The sequence below is a fragment of the Colossoma macropomum genome, unplaced genomic scaffold, assembly GCF_904425465.1.
Source record: "Colossoma macropomum unplaced genomic scaffold, Colossoma_macropomum, whole genome shotgun sequence".
Classification (NCBI taxonomy): Eukaryota; Metazoa; Chordata; class Actinopteri; order Characiformes; family Serrasalmidae; genus Colossoma; species Colossoma macropomum.
Window position 1 is genome coordinate 11,637,815 of NW_023494797.1, and position 20,777 is coordinate 11,658,591.

Consider the following 20,777-nt stretch of genomic DNA (forward strand, 5'->3'; position numbering starts at 1 on the left):
GAAATTTTACCTAATGGCCATTTTGGCTGGAAACTGAATAAACAAAAGGATGGCCTCTGCTTTTGTACTGTACTATATACATTTAAAAATAAAAGTGCCAAATGGATCAAGAAGTGTTCTTTGACATGAACCTCAAAAAAAATAAAAAAAATAAAAATAAATAAAAGCAAAGGTTCTATACCAGTTTTCAACCATACATCCATACCACCAAGATTTATTTGGGAACCTCTATTTTTATTCGTTTTTCTTTAGAGAGAGTATGTGTCTCTTATTAATATATGTATTTATATATTAACTGATTTAATATGCCTGTTGAATGCTTTGACATTTAAAGCATTTCAATTCGAGCAGTCATTTCAAACACTACACACTTTTCCAATCCTTTCTTCCTCCTCCTTTTTAAAAGGCTGGAAGATTGATGCCCAATGAGCAGTTACATTTCATAAAGCATTTCTTTTCATAAAAGATGGCTTGAGAGAAGGTTCTAAATGCTGTCTTTTCTTTTCATTTGAGATCTGGCACATTTTAAAAGGCTGTGATTAAAGTGAATTAGCCTGAACTTTAGAATTCACAAAAACACTTCAGCGTGTATGACTTCTATGCACCACTGGCAGAGGAGGGGATTGAAAAAGAGGGAAAGGCAGAGAGAAAAAGAGGGAAAGAAGGAAAAAGATGGGTACAGGGAAACTCAGAAAAAGAATAACGTAATGAAAGAAAGATATTATTAACCAGAGACTATTAGTCATTCTAAAATATTAAGATTAAAATGTGACTGTTCTGTCTCTGTAAACAATTAATACACTGTGTCTTGGCATTTGCAGAATGGCGCTATGCTACAGCACACAGTTAAACTAGATCAGAGAAGTTTACTCAAATGATTAATGGAAATCGACTGACTGTTTGAGTTATCTTAACTTTATTTCTGTTCAAGTTGTACTTAGCAAATTCAACATCTGAGTAAACTCAGTGAATGAGGTTTTATTGACTGTTATGAAGCCCTGAAAAAAATTGGGGAAAAAATGAGGATATAAATTGGACTTTGAAATAGGTCTTGAATGAAAGGCATTTGGTCTGCGGTACCTGTTTCAGGATCAATGTTGAAGGCAGGGACCGTGCTGTCTTTGTGCATGAAGCCGTATGTCACTTTCCCATTGGCTCCATCATCTGCGTCTACAGCGTGCACCTGCAGCACGAACGTCCCTGCCGGCTTATTCTCCGGAACGGATGCCCTTTCTTTATACTGCTGACACTGGTAGAGAGACACAGAATGAGAGACAGAGGGAGAGAGAGAGTGAAAGCAAAAGAGAGAGAGAGTGAGAGAATAAAATAAGAACAATAAAAAAATGAAATAAAATAAAAAGCAATTTAATCTTAGACGAAGCTCCACCATTTAATGATAATAAAGTACAGATCCAAAGTTATTGAACTAATTTAACTAATTTGGCCAAAAAGGAAAGAGGCTGTCCTAATCTGGCAAAAAATGCAGTTTCAAAACTTGCCACTCCTTATTTTATTATTACTACATTACACCCAAATGCCAGCTCGGACTCCTGAGAGGTTCAGCTGTCTCCCTGTCATCGGGAGATCACAAGTTCGATCCATACATGGCTGGGCCTCTGCAATAGCATAACAGTCCTCTCTCTTGCTGAGTGGGTAGGATGGCCCTCCCTCTCCCCCATCCCTCAGTGTGATGCAAGCCAATACACGCTAACCTGTATGAGCTGTCAAACAACATTGTGTTAGCAGCCGTTCAAAAAGATGTGATGGCGCTTCACATGCCTTGGAGGAAGCATGTGCTGGCCTTCACATTTCCAACTTGACCACATTGTGTGATAAGAGGAGACATAGCTAGGGGGTAGAATTGGTCATGACTAAATTGAGAAGAAATGTAGGTAAATATTCAAGAGAAGAAAATAAAAGAAAAATGGCAGTGAACAATTCATGTGAACTGACCAATCGGAATCTATAGGAATGATCAAAATCACTTTGTTTTGTGATATCACTACTGTAGGGTAGTGTTCATAAGACATTTCGACACCAACATAAGCCTGATTTAAATCTACAACTGACAGAAACCTACATAAACATTTATAAAGTCTAATTCCCATGACTGTTGTCTATCATAAAGACTGCTTTTGTCAACATCTGTATCAGGTGACATTGATTTTTTCGGAAATTCAGTTGTGTTATGACATTTTTGGTTGAAATGTCATAGCATGTTATAACAAGTGACTTTGTAGTTATAAATATCACAGTGACAACACAAACGCTTAAGGCTTAAATCTTATAAATGATAAAATGAAACTCACTTTACCTGAGGGCTTCAAAAAAGACATGGCAAGCTGTGTCATATTATCAGCATTATGTCACTGTCACACACAGTGAGCTGCAAAGCCTATGTCACTTTACCCCAGAAAATGTCATGACACATTGTCAGAGGAAAATCAGTGACACTTGACTTAGATGTTACATCAAATTGACATCAAAGTTGACAAATGCAACCTTAATGAGAAATAATGCTTACTGGAATAAGTGTTTATGAGTGTTTATGTAGCTATATGTCAGCTGTCATGAAGGCCTTATGTAGGTGTCATGTAGCCTTATGAACACTAACCTACAGTAAAGTCTTTAGTATTTTTTATTTATATTTACATTACTGAAGTGCAGAGTTTTTCTATGAGAATATGTATATTCATTCACATGTGTGAAAATGATCATTTAAGATTAAGCGCAATAAAGTCTTCCATAGAACTAATGCAAGGCTTATGCCTTCTAAGTCCTACTATTTGGGAATGACTCTTAAAAACTGTTATGAATGGACCAAATGTTGCTTTACTTGAAGGGCCTTTACGTCAATGTCATTTCTGTGATAAATAACCTGTCTTGTGATTACTGGTATACACTCATCATAAATGCTGAAGTATGCTAATAAATGTGTTATGAAGTCCTTATATAGGTAGCCATCAAATAAAGTGTGACCGAATGATTTTCCCTCATATAGAGTTCTCGTTTCTGAGATATTAGTAATGGATTTCTGTCAGCCATTCACTAAGAAAAATATGACGAGGAGGTAAAAAAAGATATTTTAAGTGGAATTCCACTGTTGTTTGAAACGTTTCAGTGTCATTCAGAGTGGTTTGATGTGAAATGTGCCAGTTTAGAGATATCAACTCAGATTTCTTTAAAATGGCAGTAATAGAAACCAGACATCTGAAGAGTTTAATGCCTCTAAACGCTCCCTAACAGAAAGGTATTACATGAGATGTCTATGAATACACTGTCTGATGCCTGAGACACTGTTTTCCAAAAGTTTTGTTAAGATTTTGGGCTACAATATCATTTTTTTTTAAAATATGTCCATGGCGGAAAGGCACATGCAGGGCATTGTGAGGCAAAACAGCCCCCAGAGAAAATTTTTTCAGATTTGCCATTATTTTATTATTATCATCAACATGACATACAAAAAAAGGAAATAAAATGGCTATATTTGTGTTGCAGATATCACAACCTTTCATTCTTATCACCACCACTGTAAAGAAATCTGAATTTCTCCACAATGATCCATTTCACATTAACCCCTTAAATGGCCAGGGCCCACCAGCAGGCCCAAAGTTTTATTACACACTTCTATAACCTAAAAACAGCTCAGCCAGTTTGCACTGAAGTCCCTGTAGCGACTGAATAATAAGCCTTAGTATGTAATAAGCCTGGGATTTTAAAGGGGTTAAACCATTCTGAATTACTTAGTTTATATCTTAATGTTTAAAAATGTTCCAGACAATTTCTTACAACAAAAAAGAGAACCAAAAATTGTCAAGGAGGAAAAGAGAATTGTCTCAAAGAGGTTAGAAAATGTGAAAAAGAAAGAAAAGAAAAGCAAAGTAGAGGGAAGAGAAAGAGGGAGAGCAAAGGAGGTGTGGAGAAAGGAAAGCTGTGGCTTATGAATCCCTGTTTTTTTGTTCTGTTGAGATTCATCTGTGTTTTATAATTGAAGCGTCCTTGAATCAATTCCATCTCACTGAATCCTCGGAGACTCCAGAAATAAGCCCGGATAATTCAGCCACGCTCCACTACACCCACCTTCCTCATCCTCATCCTCATCTGTGTGTATGTATGTGTAAGAACGAACAAAAAAAGACAGAAAATCCGCTCCTCGGCTCATCATTAGATGACTCGACTTTGTATACCTCAAATGAGACCTGGGAGCGCCAGAGCAGGCAGCAAATAAATAAATGAACATATAAGTAAATAGGATGAAAAAGAGGAGGCTAGAAATTCCCCAATCAGTCCACCAGCCTGTCCTTTGATGGCTACTTCTGACACTTAATTAATAACAAGGGGCCTTCGCTCGCTCCTTCTGCTGTCCCCCTTTTTCTAATCCTGCCATTAGTTAACTGGGGGCTGTGTTCTGCACTCAGTCAGGTTAGTCAGTGCTCTCGTGAGAGGCAGGCCTCAAACAGTAAACTCCTGCCTCTCAAACACACATGCACTCTCTCGACTCTTCAGAAGCGGGCGAAAGGCTGGCGCTAACACAAACGAGCCCGCAGCCTGGGAGAGGCTCCGCCTCCGGGGATCGCCAGCAGCCACTGATGTTCTCTCACGCACACGAATGGCCTGGTTCTCAGCCAGGCAGCACATAGACCAGAGGGGGCCAAGCACCGGAGGTAGGGGTGGAGGGGGTCGGGGGTTGGGGGGATTGTAAAAGGGAGGGGGGGGGTTGAGGGGTAGCAGAGGGCACTAACACAACATAAAAGCATCACTCTTGCCTCTCCTACTGCTTCTAAGCATGCCCCTTAGAGAGCAGGAAAGTCTTGCCAAAATATGAAAAAACTAACAAAAAAACAAAACAGCAAAAGGAGCAAAAAAAAAAGAAAAAGGTGAAAAAAGAGAAAGAAAAAAAAACATGCAAGATGTGGTACAAGCTTGCCAAAGTGTGGGAAAAAATAGAAAAGAGAAGGAAGGAGGAAGCGCAGGACAGACGGAAAAGAGGCTAAAAAAATAGCTGTCAAGCCAAGCAGCGGTACGAAAGCGCTATTTCTTCTCGCTTTTGGAGATTTTCCGCTCCAAAGTCCTCCTGGCTGTGGAAGGGCGCGGCTCTGCCACTTCACGCTGCTTCCTCCAACTGAGGAGGAGCAGAGACGTCTCGTGTGTCCTCAGGGAAGCTGTCTGACCTCTCTTTCAGCAAGGGCTGACACTAATTTACCTCACACATTGGCAAGCGAAGCTCAAGTGGGAAGTTTCATCTCCCAGAGGAGAGTGGGTTCCACAGTGTTAACACGCTAACGCTGAGCGCCTCCTCACCTCATCACACCACTAAGGCTGTTCGGGACCTCCCATGGACCTCCTGGGCCCCGCTCATCTCACGTTAAATTGAGACATCAGTGGGCAGGTGGGCCCGTGATGATTCGGCAAATATTTCAAACACTTAATTAAAAAGGCCCTTAGATGATCTAGGAATAGCGCAGTTCGGCCGGCTAATCACTTCTCATGAGGATAGAGAGGGGAAAAGAAGCTGTAAAGAAGCACTTAGAAGGAGAAAAGGAGGCTGGGAACATCAGAGAGAAAGCACAAAGACAGAAATAGGGTAGAGAATGGGATCAAGTGCAGATCCATGTACAGCTACCTGTAAGTACTGTGAGTTCCCACTTTATTAAATACTTTGTACATATAGTCATTGACCATTTTATCACACCTACCTTAGACGTGCTCTTTGCAGGGTTTACAATACAAGACATTATTCATCTGTATGTACAATACATCAGCCACCCATGATGCCCATTCAATGGAAATGGGCCACCATAGGGCCACTGCTGAGCCAATATTGTTTTAGTGGTTGATCATTTCCTGTACAGCATTGATACAGAAATGGCAGTTCTATTTTATTGTATGATGCACAACTACAATCAGCATTAGTGTTTACTACTTGTAAACATGTTACTGTCACTGTCATATTATACTTACAAAATGCACCTACATTGGTGCTTGAAAGTTTGTGAACCCTTTTTGTCTGAATTTTCTACATTTTTGCATAAATTTGACCTAAAACTTCATCAGATTTTTACAAGTCCTAAAAGTAGACAAAGAAAACCAAATTAAACAAATGACACAAAAATATTAGACTTGGTCATTTATTTATTGATTAAAATGATCCAATATTACATTTCTGTGAGTGGCAGCAGTATGTGAACCTTAAGAAATAGCAGGTAATTTGAAGGTGAAATTAAAGTCAGGTGTTTTCAATCAATGGGATGGCAATCAGGTGTGAGTGACCACCAACAAAGATCACAAGGTGTGTAGCAATCCATGAGGTCACAAAGTAACCCAGCGTAACTTCTAAGCAACTAAAGGCCTGTCTCACAGTGGCTAATGTTAACGTTCATGAGTCCACCATCAGGAGAACATTGAACAATGGCATGCATGGCAGGGTGGCAAGGAGAAAGCTGCTCTCCAAAAAGAACATTGCTGTCCATCTGCAGTTTGCTAAAGATCACATGGACAAGCCAGAAGGCTATTGGAGCAATGTTTTGTGGACGGATGAGACCAAAGTAGATCTTTTTGGTTGAAATGAGAAGCGTTATGTTTGGAGAAAGGAAAGCACTGCATTCCAGCATAAAAACCTTATCCCATCTATGAAACAACCTATCACGGCTTGGGCCTGTTTTGCTGTGTCCGGACCAGGGCGCCTTGCAATCATTGATGGAACAATGAACTCTGAATTATACCAGCAAATTCTAAATGAAAATGTCAGGACATCTGTCTGTGAGCTATAACTCAAGAGAACATGAGTCATGCAGCAAGACAACGATCCTAAGCACAGAAGTCATTCTACCAAAGAATGGTAGAAGAAGAATAAAATAATGTTTTGGAATGGCCAAGTCAAACATCTGACCTTAATCCTATAGAAATACTGTGGAATGACCTGAAGCAAGCAGTTCATAGCAGACAACATAACAGAGGAATGGGCTAAAATTCCACCAAGCCGATGTGCAGCACTAATCAGCAGTTACCAGAAACGTTTAGTTGCAGTTATTGCTGCACAAGGGGGTCACACCAGATACTGAAAGCAAAGGTTCACATACTTTTGCCACTCACAGATATGTAATATTGGATCATTTTCCTTAATAAATAAATGACCAAGTCCAATATTTTTGTTTCATTTGTTTAATTTGACTTTATCTACTATCAGGACCTGTGTGAAAATCTGATGAAGGTTTAGGTCAAAAATAATGCAGCAATATAGAAAATTCTGAAGGGTTCACAAACTTTCAAGCACCACTGTATACATGATAAAATGGTCAACAAGTGTAGGACTGGCAACTTGATGTACAGTACCAGTCCATTTGGAATGCATGCATTTCATAATATTAAGGACATTTTGATCTATAGGCCTAAATTTTAAGCTTTGAAATTTGCTTTTCTGACAAATATAGAGATTAAAGTTGATACATATGCATGAACTTTGATTATCATTACAATTTTTAAATGCCTCCCTACAAGTAGTCAGCAGTCAAAAAGTACTCAGCATCTGTAAAACATCTTCCAGCATGATGGAAAAAACATCCTATGTGATGCCCATGAAGCTTGTTGAGGGATGCTGGGGTTGTGCACAGCTGCATCAAGACAAAATCTACTTGACTTGATTAACACAGTTAATGCATAATTCCATGCAAGTTCCATACTTTTAATATGGTACACGTCAAGCTGACCCTTGGTTAGAAACCTAAACAAGTACCAATTATTCTGGATTTCTTTAGGTCTTGTTCTTTGTTCAATAAAGCCCAAATTAGACATCATTAAATGTTTTATTCATTATGCATTAAGATGTATTACACTTACACTGTTAAGCAAATTACACATTGTTACGCAAATGACTGAGTATTAATTATCACCCAAATTCACATTATAGGTTCTAAGTAGTGTCAAGTACATTGTTTTAATTGAGTTATTGCTTCACAGCTACTGTAAGCATAATAGGTATCTAATACGTCAAGATGTGTTCCATATTCTAAAGTAAAGTTTTAGCCATCAATAATTAGTTAACAAACGCTAAACATGTTTTCAATAAGGCAGCATAAGGTTATAAAGAATTCACTTTTTTGTTAACCAAAAGGCCATAATCATTTTTAGAGTATTGTTAAAGCTTTTAACTAGTTAGTGATGACTAAAAGTGTCACGCATCCTCCGAGTCCTAGGATGGATCGGGACTCGATCTCCCAGAATCCTCTGGGAGATCACCTGACTTCTGGCCTTTCCTCATGCTCCAATCAGTGCTCTAGATCACCGGAATACTGATGTGTCCCACCTGTGTTGTTGGTCATAAGACTTTCTTAGTTTAGTTTATAAGCCCAGGCTTTAGCCTTAGATAGTTGTGAGGTACTGTATCCGGTTGCGACCCACTGAGCGTTATATCTATTGTCTGTATCCTGTTAATGACCATTACTTTTCATTCTTTTGACTCTGCCTTTTGCTCTGCCCTTTGGATTGTTTGCTTATATCATCTGATTCCTGTTTTTGACCTTTTTGCCTGTTTTTCGACAACGCCTTTTGACTGCCCCTCTTTGGATTGTTCGCCTCGTGTTATGTTTGTCTGTTTGTATCTGCTGTGCCTTTTGGATTTGACCCCTGGACTTTGATTCTACCAGTAAAGCCTCATTTGTGCTTTCTAACCGCGAGCGTCTGACTCTTGTTGGCACGTTACAAAAAGTCTTAATACTTCTCAATACTTTTTAATATGTCAAAGTATATTTAGAATATGGAACACGTCTTGAAGTATTAAGGGGCTTATTAAACGCATATTAGCTCTGAAGTACTAAACTCATAATAAATTTGACTCGATCTAGAATATATAGGAACCAAATGCTGATATTATGCAATAATAAACTGAATTTAGACGATAAATCATGCTCAGTAATTTGATTTCAACAGTGTTTATTGTGCAATTATTAGTTCTTCTAAAAAAAAAAAACCTCCGTATAATATGCGCATTATGTGTACAAACAAAATTATACCCATAATCAACAACTAAGCAATACATATCAGTACCTTCTCAAAGACAGGCTTGTTGTTGTTGACATCGTCCACTCCAACAATGACCTGGGCTGTGGCCGAAAGAGACTGGGGTCCGCCGGAGGCATTGTCATCTGTAGCCGTAACGTTCAAAATGTACTCCACCCCTTGCAGTTTGGGAGGGGGGCTGGAGCGAAGGCGGATCAGGCCTGGAGGGGCAGAAAGATTTCAGTGTGTATCTCTCAACACGACAATAGGAAGGAGAAAAGGTTTAGCCTTTGAAAATAAGAAAATGATTCAAGATTTCCACACAAGATGGCGAAGGCCGGCTCCAACTCATTAACTTTTTAGACCCTCTCGAGGTCAGCTCTGGTTCAACCTGAGGGACTTTCGCAAAGTGAATTAGCAACAAGAATTTCGATTCCTCGCTAATGCAATACGCACTCAATTAAATCTTGTCTGATGAAGATAAGAGGTGTTTATGAACAGCGTCAAATAACCCAACACCCCCCGCCTACTCCTTCCCCACCATCTCCTTGAGCTTCGGACAAACTACTACGTGCTTGGTCTACCAAATTCCAGCTCCTTTTTTCCCTTTCTATGGCTTGAGATCTCATAGTTTCTATCATCTTAACTAAGCTAGTGATTAGCGATATTTGTTTCCCCTTCATACTGACATAGTTTCATCTTTCTTTCTATTTCCAGACTCTTTTGCTCATGCCTTCAGTGTGCTCACATATAGATGTAGTCTGAACCTAAGCTCTGTCCTTGGAGCGCTGCCTACAGTCAATGCAGGGCTGTGCTGTTTATGCTAATGGTAGGCTAGCATGCCCGTGGCCTCTCTTAGCCGAATAGCTGGGAGAGTTTCGATGAATTTGTGGCCCTTGGGGAATTTCCTAGGAGAGGTTCAAGTAGACTGCTCTGTGGAAGGTGGTACACCATCATGTAGTGAGATTTATCTCATAAGCTTCAGGCTTTAGACTCTGTAAACTCTACTGTAATGCTAAACGCATGTGCATGTGTTGCATCTTTAACCCAACCGCGCGCGTGGGCTGTTGCCACATTAACTACATGGCAGCTTATCTCTGGTGACAGCAGGAGTCAGCTTATACATGACCTTCTAGACGCTGCTATATGTTTCCATTGCTCTCCCACAGCTGCATCAGACGCCGCATATTCAAACCTGCTCTCATAATCTGGATGCCTGCTATCTCCAGCTCGCAGCGAGGGAACATTAAAGGAAAGCGCACAGCTTGTGACACAGACCTGGCATGGGAGAAGCCACGTTCATCCCAGGGCCCTGGATTGATTCTAATGCATAGCGCTAGAGCTTTTGTGGCACAACTGCAGGGTAAAAAAAGAACATGTAATCAATTCTAATTCAATCTGAATTATTCTCCCCCAGCCAATGTCACAGTGCAATGAGGTTTGAGGCAAAAAAAAGGGAATGGTGCATGCGTGTGTGAGTGTGTGTGGCTGTAGAAGAGCCATGTCAGCTCTATTGACATAGACAGCTGTATCCACTGCAGGTTATAAGTGCCGTAGGCTGAGTTGGGCCTCCACCAGCAATCTGTAACAAGCCAATGTGTGCTAGATCCCTGCAAAAATGTTGTTCAATATGTGGGTGATAAGATACAGAAGCACAAATACACAAGCATATGTGACACATGCACAGAGAACAGCACACATAGCATTATTTATGGTCAACATATCGTTTAAAAACATATGTTTGATTCACAGTGTTTCTCACCAAGAATGCACTGAGCTGAGCGTTGAGTTCAGCATCTAAACCCAGATGAAAAGATCATTCTGGTATTTCATGCAGGGTGAAAATACAGTGTGTGAATCTTTCAGTGAAAGATCTGAATGTAATTTTACAAAAAGACATTTCATGGACAGAAACACAGATTATGTGTGTGTGGGGGGGAGGTGGGGGTTTTGCAGGGGAATGTGTGTTTTTTGTTTACAGTTTTGTATACAGTAAATGTACTAATGATTGAGGGTGAATAAAGGTGTGTGGGGGGATATGGATGGGTAGGTGAGTTGACATGTTTTTGTATAAGGATATTAGTATGGCATAGGGACTACATATGTATTTGTGAATACAATGCAATACAGTGACTACTGTATACTGTATACCACCCTTCAAGTAGTTTCCAGTCATCAAATATGAGTTATTAATTTTTCAGAACACATATATATTTAATGATAAATTACACAGAATCCTCAACAACTAAACATATTTTTTTCAATATTTAGTGTGCCAAACCTCCACCTTTATTATAATTCACATTCTTTTTGAAAGACTCTCGCTCAGCTTTTCAAAGAAATCTGCAGGGCTGTTTTTCCACACCTCCAAAGTTCAGACCCAAACACATTCACTAATGCTGAGGTGTGGACTCTGGGGTGGCCAGTACATTGCTCTGAGAACACCAACTGCTTCTTTTTTAATTTAATACTAAGGATATTAAGGCACAGTTTTCCATTTCCACCTGTCACAGGAGCTATTTAAATGTGTTCTCTCAATCAATAATACTGTTTATAACACCAGCTATTTCCCTGTGGAGGAGTAAAGTCTACATTTCTTTACATGTCCAATGCAGTAAAAACATTAATCTATTTTTATCATGAGGTACACATTTGGAAACTCATGAATGACAGACTAAAGATTAAAGTGACTTTTTTATTAAACAGATCACCAGAGGCCAAAACGTAGAATAAAAAAAACACTCCTTTGGTTACAGATGATGATTTACAACAACAAATAAAAGGTATCATGTTTTCAAATTAGCTAGATTAGCTTTTAACCCTTAACTGTTAAACACAGGAGGATCATCATCACAGTGTATAGTTAACTACATTGTCTATCTCTATTGAATAGGCAAATCTGAAAAGAAAAAAAAAACTTTACAGCTTTAAAAACTAAATTAGCTATCTCTACAAAAAAGCAGAACCCCTTATAACCCACAACAACGTCTTATTGCCAGTAGCAAACAAAAAAAGCAGCTGCTTTACTTGGAGTGAGTTGAAGGTAGCAAAAAAGCTACTACCTACTACTGCCACCTTTTATATAGTTTACCTATCTACAGTTCACTAGTTTTCGTAATGACATTTAGCTGGCTTAGTGCTAGCCTCGAAATGAGAATACACCCCTTGGGACAACTTGTTAAACTTTCGGTGCTTGATTATGACAAAATCCACCACAAACAGGGTACGCCCCCTAAAAAAACTGCCCCCAAAATTCCTCTGGCCCATACTTTCAATTCTATCAGTAGGTAATGGAACTGTTTTCTATTTGCAAAAGGTAACTTTACCACATGGTTTCTCTGCACATGCAACACACAGCTACATGCTTAATCTGAGATTTTGGGGTTATTTTTGTATGGCTGACTTCTACAGGCTAACAACTGGCTTGTTGTCCATCAGACAATGTTGATGACCACATTATTGCCCCCTGAGCTGCACCTTCAAAAGGCACTGGATTAGTATGAAGTTCCACATTCAGTTTGTTCCCACTCTAATAACTCTACGACCCACATTTACTCCAATATTTCTCATAGTTGTCCCTAAACATACTTGTTCCAAGATTACGTTAGGCCCTGCAAGACTATTTAAGTGCTAGATAATGGTTTCACTCATTCATATGGACAATTAACCATAGAACACCTAAAAGAATATAAATACTACAGATTGAACTGGTCATACCTTGTTGCGTTTATTCAATAGTTTAAATTGAAAGTGGTGTCACGGTTGAGCTGCATTTATTCTGACGGTTTGTGTATGTGTGGGTGTAGCATTAACTGCATAAATTCAAATTGAAAAATGACTTTTCACATCTGGGGGGGTCAATCAAATTTCAAGGGTGGCTGGCCACCCCTTCAATTCACCCCTGTGAATATATGTGTAGGTAGGCATGCATGATGTATACAGATGTAACTGCTGAATACAAATATGAATACAGTACTGAGATGAAGTGCATCTAAGTGTGTATGAGTGCATATAAGAATGTGGGTGAGTTTTACAGTGATGTGTGTCCCGCATAGAGCAGGATGCGGACAGATGAAGCAGCCAGCACATATCAGCACACATCAAAGATGAAGAAGATGTTTGTCCAGGGGGCGGATGGGCAAACGTCGCTTCATATGAAGGAGGGGAGGGGGACAGGCCACTGGCTCTCGTCCCACGCCAGATTCCATCACATCTCACCCCCAAATCCGCCACACTGAGGGAGGAACCGAAAACAAACCCCCTTCCATCTTCGACAAAGCCAGAGCAGCTCAGGAGGAAGCGGCCCAGCCAAGTTATATAAGCTTCCAATCCACACCAGCCACAATCCAGCAAAGATTCCAGAACCACTGTACAGAGAATGCTAGATCACTGTTGTCTGTACAAAGAAAGCCAAGGCTATGAAATGACATCGAGGAGCTTTTTCCACAACTAACATCATCAAAATGAATTTTCCTCATAAAGAACCAGCAGAAAAACCCATCACTTATGAATTATTCTACTTTATACAAGCCTGTAATCTATAAAACCTGATTTCAAGACAAGACAAAGCCTTGTTCTATGTATGTTTGCTATACGTTTGATGCGTTTACAGTAATTAGTCAATTTATAAGCCATTAGACAATGTTAACAGCCTGTCTAGCCTATCCCGCAACCAATCGTTTTCATTTATTCATGTATTCCCACACCGGTAGGCGCTAAGATGATGGAACTTCTTTTAACTCCACGCTGCCTGCTGGGCCAAGAACAAAAGAAAATCAAAACACCACAAATAAAGAATACAGAAGAAAAGCCCTGACAGGTGCAGCGTACTGGAGATGATCTGGCTGATTATAGGCGTAAACATTTCCCAGAGCGTTGGTAAATATGTCCTTCACCCAGCCGGATGCACTCTTTGTATTTATGCCTTTAATACTACAGGCCTGATCATCCTATTGACTCTGCGGTTTGAATTCTTAAAGCAGCATTAACTCAAACAGAACGTGTTCCTCTGTGAGTTACAGTCAAATTACCGGCAAGCATCAAGCGCCCCAGCCCCGTTTGGCCTGGCAGAAAGAGGAGAGAGATGCTAATGAATGATTGAGAGAATTTCAGGAGAGGCAGAGATCTGACGAGCCATGGAAAAGGGGCAATAAAAGAAGGCTTTGATCTATGCAGAAAAGAAAGGGCGGAATAGCCAGCGAAGACTTAGACAGAGACTCTTCTCAAGAAGCTGGAGCCCGCCTGTTTAAGCAATGCTAAGGCATGCGTAGATCACCTGAACTGAGCAATAACAATCAACTTATCATTGTTATTATGATTTCATTTTGCTGAACATTTTGCCTCTTCAGGATATTTGCACTGCTGCCAAAGCGAAACCTCATTTCTTTAAAATGGAAAATACTCTTAATTTTAATATACTGGGTAATGTAATGATCCATTTGTCATAAAAAATGTTCATGAAATGTAAAGGGCAGCTGGGATTCTCAGTGTAAACAGTGGAAAGAAAATCAAGGGTTTGAAATTAGGGGATTTGGAAACTTGAGGGGAAGCTTTAGCGCTATGTGGGTCCAAGGTTTATTCAAAAGCATATAGCACATCATCAGTTTAATAACAGAAAGAGGGCTTTTTTGTTATGTGGCAAATTAGGCTGCTTAAAGAAATAAACAAACACAGTGTACATTAAAACAGCTTAAAGACCTTCTGTGCCAAAAATGTAGTTTTTAAATGGTTAACTACTTTTTTGGTTGGCTATTATAATAATACATATGGATATTTGTGTCAAACATGTTACTATACACCAAAGCTCACATTTTCCTCTCAAAACATGGGCTTTCTCCGCACCTCCATATAAAGAAGATTTGCGGGGTGCTACGTAGCAGCAGTATGTATGAAATAGGCTTGAAACACTGAGCAATAGGTCCTGGAGTGAAAAGGGTTTTGAAGTTCAGAGTATCCTGACATGACATTACTTGAAGAACCAACAGAAATTCATACAAATAGAAGAACCAATAGTTTCACTCCAAAATCTTGTATATACATTTGTAACAGTTTTCATCATAATACAGAACTGATATTTGTGTTAACCCCTCTTAACCATATATATCATACTATATATATCAAACACAAAAATTCGGCTACAATGCGTTTTGGAACAAAATCTTTCATATAAACTTTTGAAAGATGGGTAGAATGTGCCTCATCACAAACAATGATTCCTTCTCACATGTTTGAACGTTATGCTTTAGGCCAGTGTTCCTCAAGCCTGGTGCTGGAGGCCTGCTGCTCTGCACTTTTTAGTGTTTTCCCTTCTCCCAACACACCTGATCTAAACAGTCAGTCCATAAAGAAGCCCTTACTGAGTTAAAGTGGGCATATTGAAGCAAGGAAGGCACTAAAATGCTCAGGGCAGTAGGCTTCCAGGGCCAGGGTTGAGAAACACTCCTATAGGCCATTGGTTTTCAAATGGTGGATCCCAAATTCCTGGCAGGTCACAGTGTGGGGAAGAGTGGGTTGTAAAGAATCTGCACTGATGAGTATGTACCTTTTTCCCCCACAAGATCAGAGATGAACTGTGATATACAAGCAAGAACCACTAAATTTCTGCACATCTAACGCCCACAAATTGCTCTTGTACTATCAATGTGGACTCTCATCCAGGCCTCATGCAGCAAACACAGTCATGTGCGTTTGAAGTGTGGTTTGCGAGTGTCGAATGACAAGAGCAGAGGTGTGTTGTTGCTGCATTCAAAGCTTAGGGTCTATTTTTATCTCTTTATAGCTTTTTGCCCTGAGTTATATTTCATTAAAAGTCCAAAATACTTAAAATATGGCCTGATTTGTTGCTGTGCAGCTTCATATCTGGTAAAAAAAAGCTTTGGCCTATTTAATCAACGCTGATCAGAGTACAGAGCTGGATATTCTACTAAAGTAGCTGACAACATGGAACAATAAAAACTTAAATAAGACAATTGATATCCAACTAAATCTTAATGAAATGTATTAATGTGTTCATATTCAAGGTAAGAGCTGAATGGATGACATCTAAATATCAAAGCATTGTTATTTAGATGTCAAAAAATGAGTCATTATTTACGCTATTGTGTTTGCTGATTTAAAGAACAGTAATACTGAGTAAAAGTGGGCTGAAAAGGCTGTCTTAACAAGTTTATATCTTATTTCATTTTCTTCACATATGCTGGCATGAAAAAGTGAGAACTCTTATTCTTTGATAACAGCACGGTAACAGCTTTGATTGGAATTTGCCAGATTGGCCCTGACCTTCGGTGCAATCAAATCAAAATAAAAGTCTACATATCTAACATCCTATAGTGGATGTTAGACCTTCAGACTTCCTGTAGGATAGCCATCTAAATAAAGACTTTATCTGTTGGCCTTGCAGTAAACACAAGCTCTCAAAATGCTCAAAAGTGCTCAAAGACATAGACTGAAAATACAGAGCCAAAATCCTTGACTTCCATTCAAAAACAGCCTTAAAATTATACACTTTAAAAACAATTATCCCTGCATTCAGTCAATGTTGTTAAAAAAAGACAAAACAAAAGCGAAAAACCTTCAAACCACCACAAATACAGTAACTGAATTTAAAAATGCCACCTTATTAACCTTGGATTTGGATGCTGATCCAAGCATGTTATTTGGAACAAATCGACAGACTTTAAAGTCAGACTTTTCCAACACTGGATTCTGGAGCACAGTTGTTGTTTTAATTAAGGTCAGTGAAACTGCAGAGTAGGCTTTTTAATCACCTGAGGAGCATTTTCCTGAATGAAATGCAGTGAATGAGGTTGGAGCGGACTGCAGAGTTACTGTCAATCTGCTCAATTTGTGTGATTACAATTAAACTGTTGCCTAAAATTAATTAACGGAGGGGGTTCAGTTTTGTTCTTCAGACACAATAGCTAAATGAAGGGTTGGAAGAAAAGGGGTAAGTGTTGCTAAGTAACAGCGATGGATATATGCAGCATAACCATGAACTGTGGAGACAGAAAAGACTGTCTTTCTGAAGGAGTGCTGGCTCACCTTTCTGACTGTCAATGACAAAGTTGCCTTCTTCATTTCCTGATGAGATCTTGTATGTGATCCCATCACCATCCGGGTCTTTGGCCAGCACCGTAGCAACCAAGGTATTTGGTCCGGCATCTTCCGAGACGAAAGTGCGATATCTGAATGGGGAAAGATCACACATTCAGAGAGACATCAACACCTCTCATCTCTTGGGTAGCAACAGTAAAGCGTGGGTGTTAACAAGAAAATGAGCCGAATGTACTGCGGCCACTCTTGACATATCCTGAATATCTCACTTAGATCCTAATGAGAGCATGTACCATATGTTACACTTTATTTAAAGTTCAAAGGTGAATGTTTAAAGTGTCTGAGCTGATGAAAAGAGGCCACTTAAGGAGGAGAGGGGAGTTGCTTGGGAGTGTGAACAAGTAGGAGAGAGCTGTCAGGCGTTTCACACACACCTCAGTGAAAACACTGGCAAATAAGCCAATAATAGCACATCTGTGTGATCAAGAAAGTAGGCATCTGAGCAGATGAAAAATAAAGAAATACAGTACTGTGCAAAATTCATTTATTTCATTTCCAGTCAAAACAGTTGGAGATTTTGAAGAAAATCAAGCTCCACTTTTGCTTCAGGTCTGAAGAAATCCACAGGTTTCTGTCTGTCCTTTCACTGTGAGAAGACAACTCAATGCTAAGGGGTTGAAAAGATGTGTAGCTGTCACAAAGCTGTTCTTGAGAAAATGATATAGACAAAAAGGAAGAACATTTGCAAAACAATGGACTGACCAGAACATGGAAGAAGCAGAAATTGCAACCAACTTCTAAGACTGAACTTCGGAGGTGTGGAAACTCTCCCAGCAGATTTTTTAGGAAAACTAAAAGTAAGTCTTGTGAAAAGAATGGAAGCTATAATTAAGGCAATATAGCCCTACTAGAAAAACCAGCACAGCATAGCATAGCTGGTCACCAGCAATACCAGCATACAGTTACTGTTGTGCAAAAACCTTCAATCTTTATTTCTGTTGTTTTACATTTTTCTTTTTTTTACTTCAGTTACCCTTTTGCCTTGTGGTAAAATTTCATGATGAATGGACCAATAGAAATGGCCCAAAATTACTTTTAAAACATCTTTACATTAACTTACATTACAAGTTAAGAACATTCTTTCCTTTTATTGTAATTTGGCCATTTTGGAGAGATGAGGCTTTGTTCCCACAGTGACAACATGTTGTGTTGTAGGTGCTGGTGTGCAGTGGGAGATGTTTTGCTGGTCACCAGCAACATCAGCATACACTGTGTTTTAGATGCTGGTATGCTTGTCAACCAGCATGACAATGTTGGGTGACCAGCTAAACCAGCATTAGACCAGCACCAGACCAGAATTTATGCTGGTCTAAGCTGGTTTTTAAGCAAGGCGCACACAGTAAATACACAGTAAATTGGTGTTACAGCTTCTGTGTAATTTTTATTAAATAAATGTTTTCTATTTTTTCTGATAAATTAATAAAAATACACAAAAAGGCTGTTTTTACAGGAAACTGAATAAATGAAGGATGACCTCAGGCATTTGCACTGTATTGTACATAAAGTCTTCTGATCTTAGAGGTTTTGGCTTGGATGTAAGCAGTGGAGAAATATGACTATTAGAGCTAGGCCTTCAATTGAAGCCATAAATGTTAATTCGTTCTCATGAAATTGGAAATTTGGAAATCCAAATTTGATTGGTTGATTCTTCTGTCACTTTGTAATTATGCTGATGGTTAATCTAAAGTGTTAGGCCTTCTATTTAGCTCCTGAAGTCCAAAAGGAGAGCTCACTTATCTTATCTACCTAGATACCATGAAGAAAAACTCTGAATGGCCAATTTTCTGCTCTATGTAAGGAATTTACATCTAAGGAATTTAACCACTTTGTTTCCATCCTAAACATAAGAGTAGGACTGTAATACTTGCAGAGATTAAACACAAGCAAGATTATGTTGAATATAAATGAACTAAAAGTTACAGTTGTGTATTTACTAGCACCCTGATATCCTTACGCCTTCTCTGAAGGCCTAGATAGCCCTGTGGATTCCCCTCCAGACTTAGGGTTCTAACAAAAATAACAATGAATTTATAAAAAAAGGTTGCAAAATGGTCATGTAAAAAATAAATCAAGAGAACTGGTACATGTTACACGATACACAAGAGAACACTAGTCCACACAAACATCATAAGTAGACCTCAGGCAAAAAATTACAAGTAAAAAATACAAAAAATTATGTAGGATATGTGCCATTTGAAAGTGTATGTCAAAAGCTATAATTGCAATAAATCTCAATTAGATGCTGTAATTTTCTCTAAACAAAGGTCAAGGGTAGAATAAATGTTCTGCAGGAGCGATCGCCCCAGGCAAACTGTTGACCCATGTGTAATTATTCTTAAACTCTAAATAACAGCACATGCCCTGTGCCACTCAAGCAGACTGCAATTACAAGACATTATGAATTGAGGGTAAATGTCTTTGCTGTTGGCAGTACCTGTCCTGCTGCCCTGCAAGGCAGTGACAGTCTTAATGCTTGGTGTTGTTTAGCAGTGTTGACCTGGACAATCAGTTAAGGGGGTACAAACACATACAAACGCATACATATGTGGCGCAGCCCCAGAGTGCCTGGCAGTGAGAGAATTTCTGGTGTTTTTATCCTGTATCCCAGCACTTTATATTTAAAATGAAATAATTACCTCAGTGGGTAAAATGCAGAGTGCCAACCTTAATAGGACAACATTTACAAAATGGCCATGTTCAGTACAAGGTTGCAGTCTACTGTAGTCAAGGAGTTGAAATCTCCATGGACATCACCAGACAGTGGATATCTTCTCTGTTGATGCTCTACTAGGCCTGGAACAGGTTCATCTTTATTTGTCCATAGAACTTTGTCTCAGACTTCTACAGGCTTTTTTGTAACCTGGCCTTTCTATCCTAAAGGTTTACTAGTGGTTCATTCTTTTCTTTATGGTCATCTTTGATACATCTATGACTACATCCTGAAGAATGTTGTTGACCTGTTCAAGAGTTGAAGAGGGTTTTTTCTTTATGATTGAAAGTCTTCGCTGAGCCACTACTGTGGCCTTTCTGTGGCCTTCTATCTTGTTTGCTACTGTTAAGCTTGCCAGTCTGTTCTTGCTTTTTAACAATGTACGAAACAGTTTATTATGTTTTGGCCAAGTGTCTAAGTGTCTGATTCCAAATCAGCCTCAACATGTCCTGCTTTAATGGCATTGACACTTTTTTGTTCAGCCTGGTTGTAGGCCAGTAGCCTAGTTGTATGAGAGATGAATCAGCAACTGGAAGGTTATGGGTTCAAATCCCAGGACTGACTGAGTGTGCCTTTGGACTAGGCACTTAACCACCTGCTGCTCCCTGACTGGGCATGAATAGGCAGCAAAATGACAAAGAAACATAACATTCAGAGATAACAGTCATAGACACTAGATGAAAATAACACATTTACAATCGATTCTAAAGTTTTTGTTTGTGCTCTTGTACATGAGCAAATGATACAGTGGCACACAGCTGACCAAGAAACAACTGAGCAGCCAATTATTCAATTACTTATGGTTCCCTGAAGTGGGCTGAATAAAAAAGGTCTGTAATTTTTGCACGGTTCATCTGGCATGGACATACATACCCTAGAATTAAAACTGGCTATCTGTACAACTTTTTAATATTTTAAATCCAGTAGGTTACAAGTCAATAGTCACCCAAATCTTTTCCAT

At 39.2% G+C, this 20,777-nt stretch overlaps 1 protein-coding gene across 1 annotated transcript in view; it reads right to left on the reverse strand.

Moving 5' to 3' along the window:
• The window catches only part of si:ch211-186j3.6 (neural-cadherin), a 361,416-nt gene that overhangs the window by 171,832 nt on the left and 168,807 nt on the right, over positions 1 to 20,777 (reverse strand). The window contains exons 7-9 of the mRNA XM_036584289.1: positions 17,035 to 17,177; positions 9,043 to 9,215; positions 1,081 to 1,249 (exon numbers count right to left, since the gene is read on the reverse strand). Coding sequence (XP_036440182.1) covers positions 1,081 to 1,249; positions 9,043 to 9,215; positions 17,035 to 17,177 — 485 coding nt within the window. The remainder of the gene's footprint in view (positions 1 to 1,080; positions 1,250 to 9,042; positions 9,216 to 17,034; positions 17,178 to 20,777) is intronic.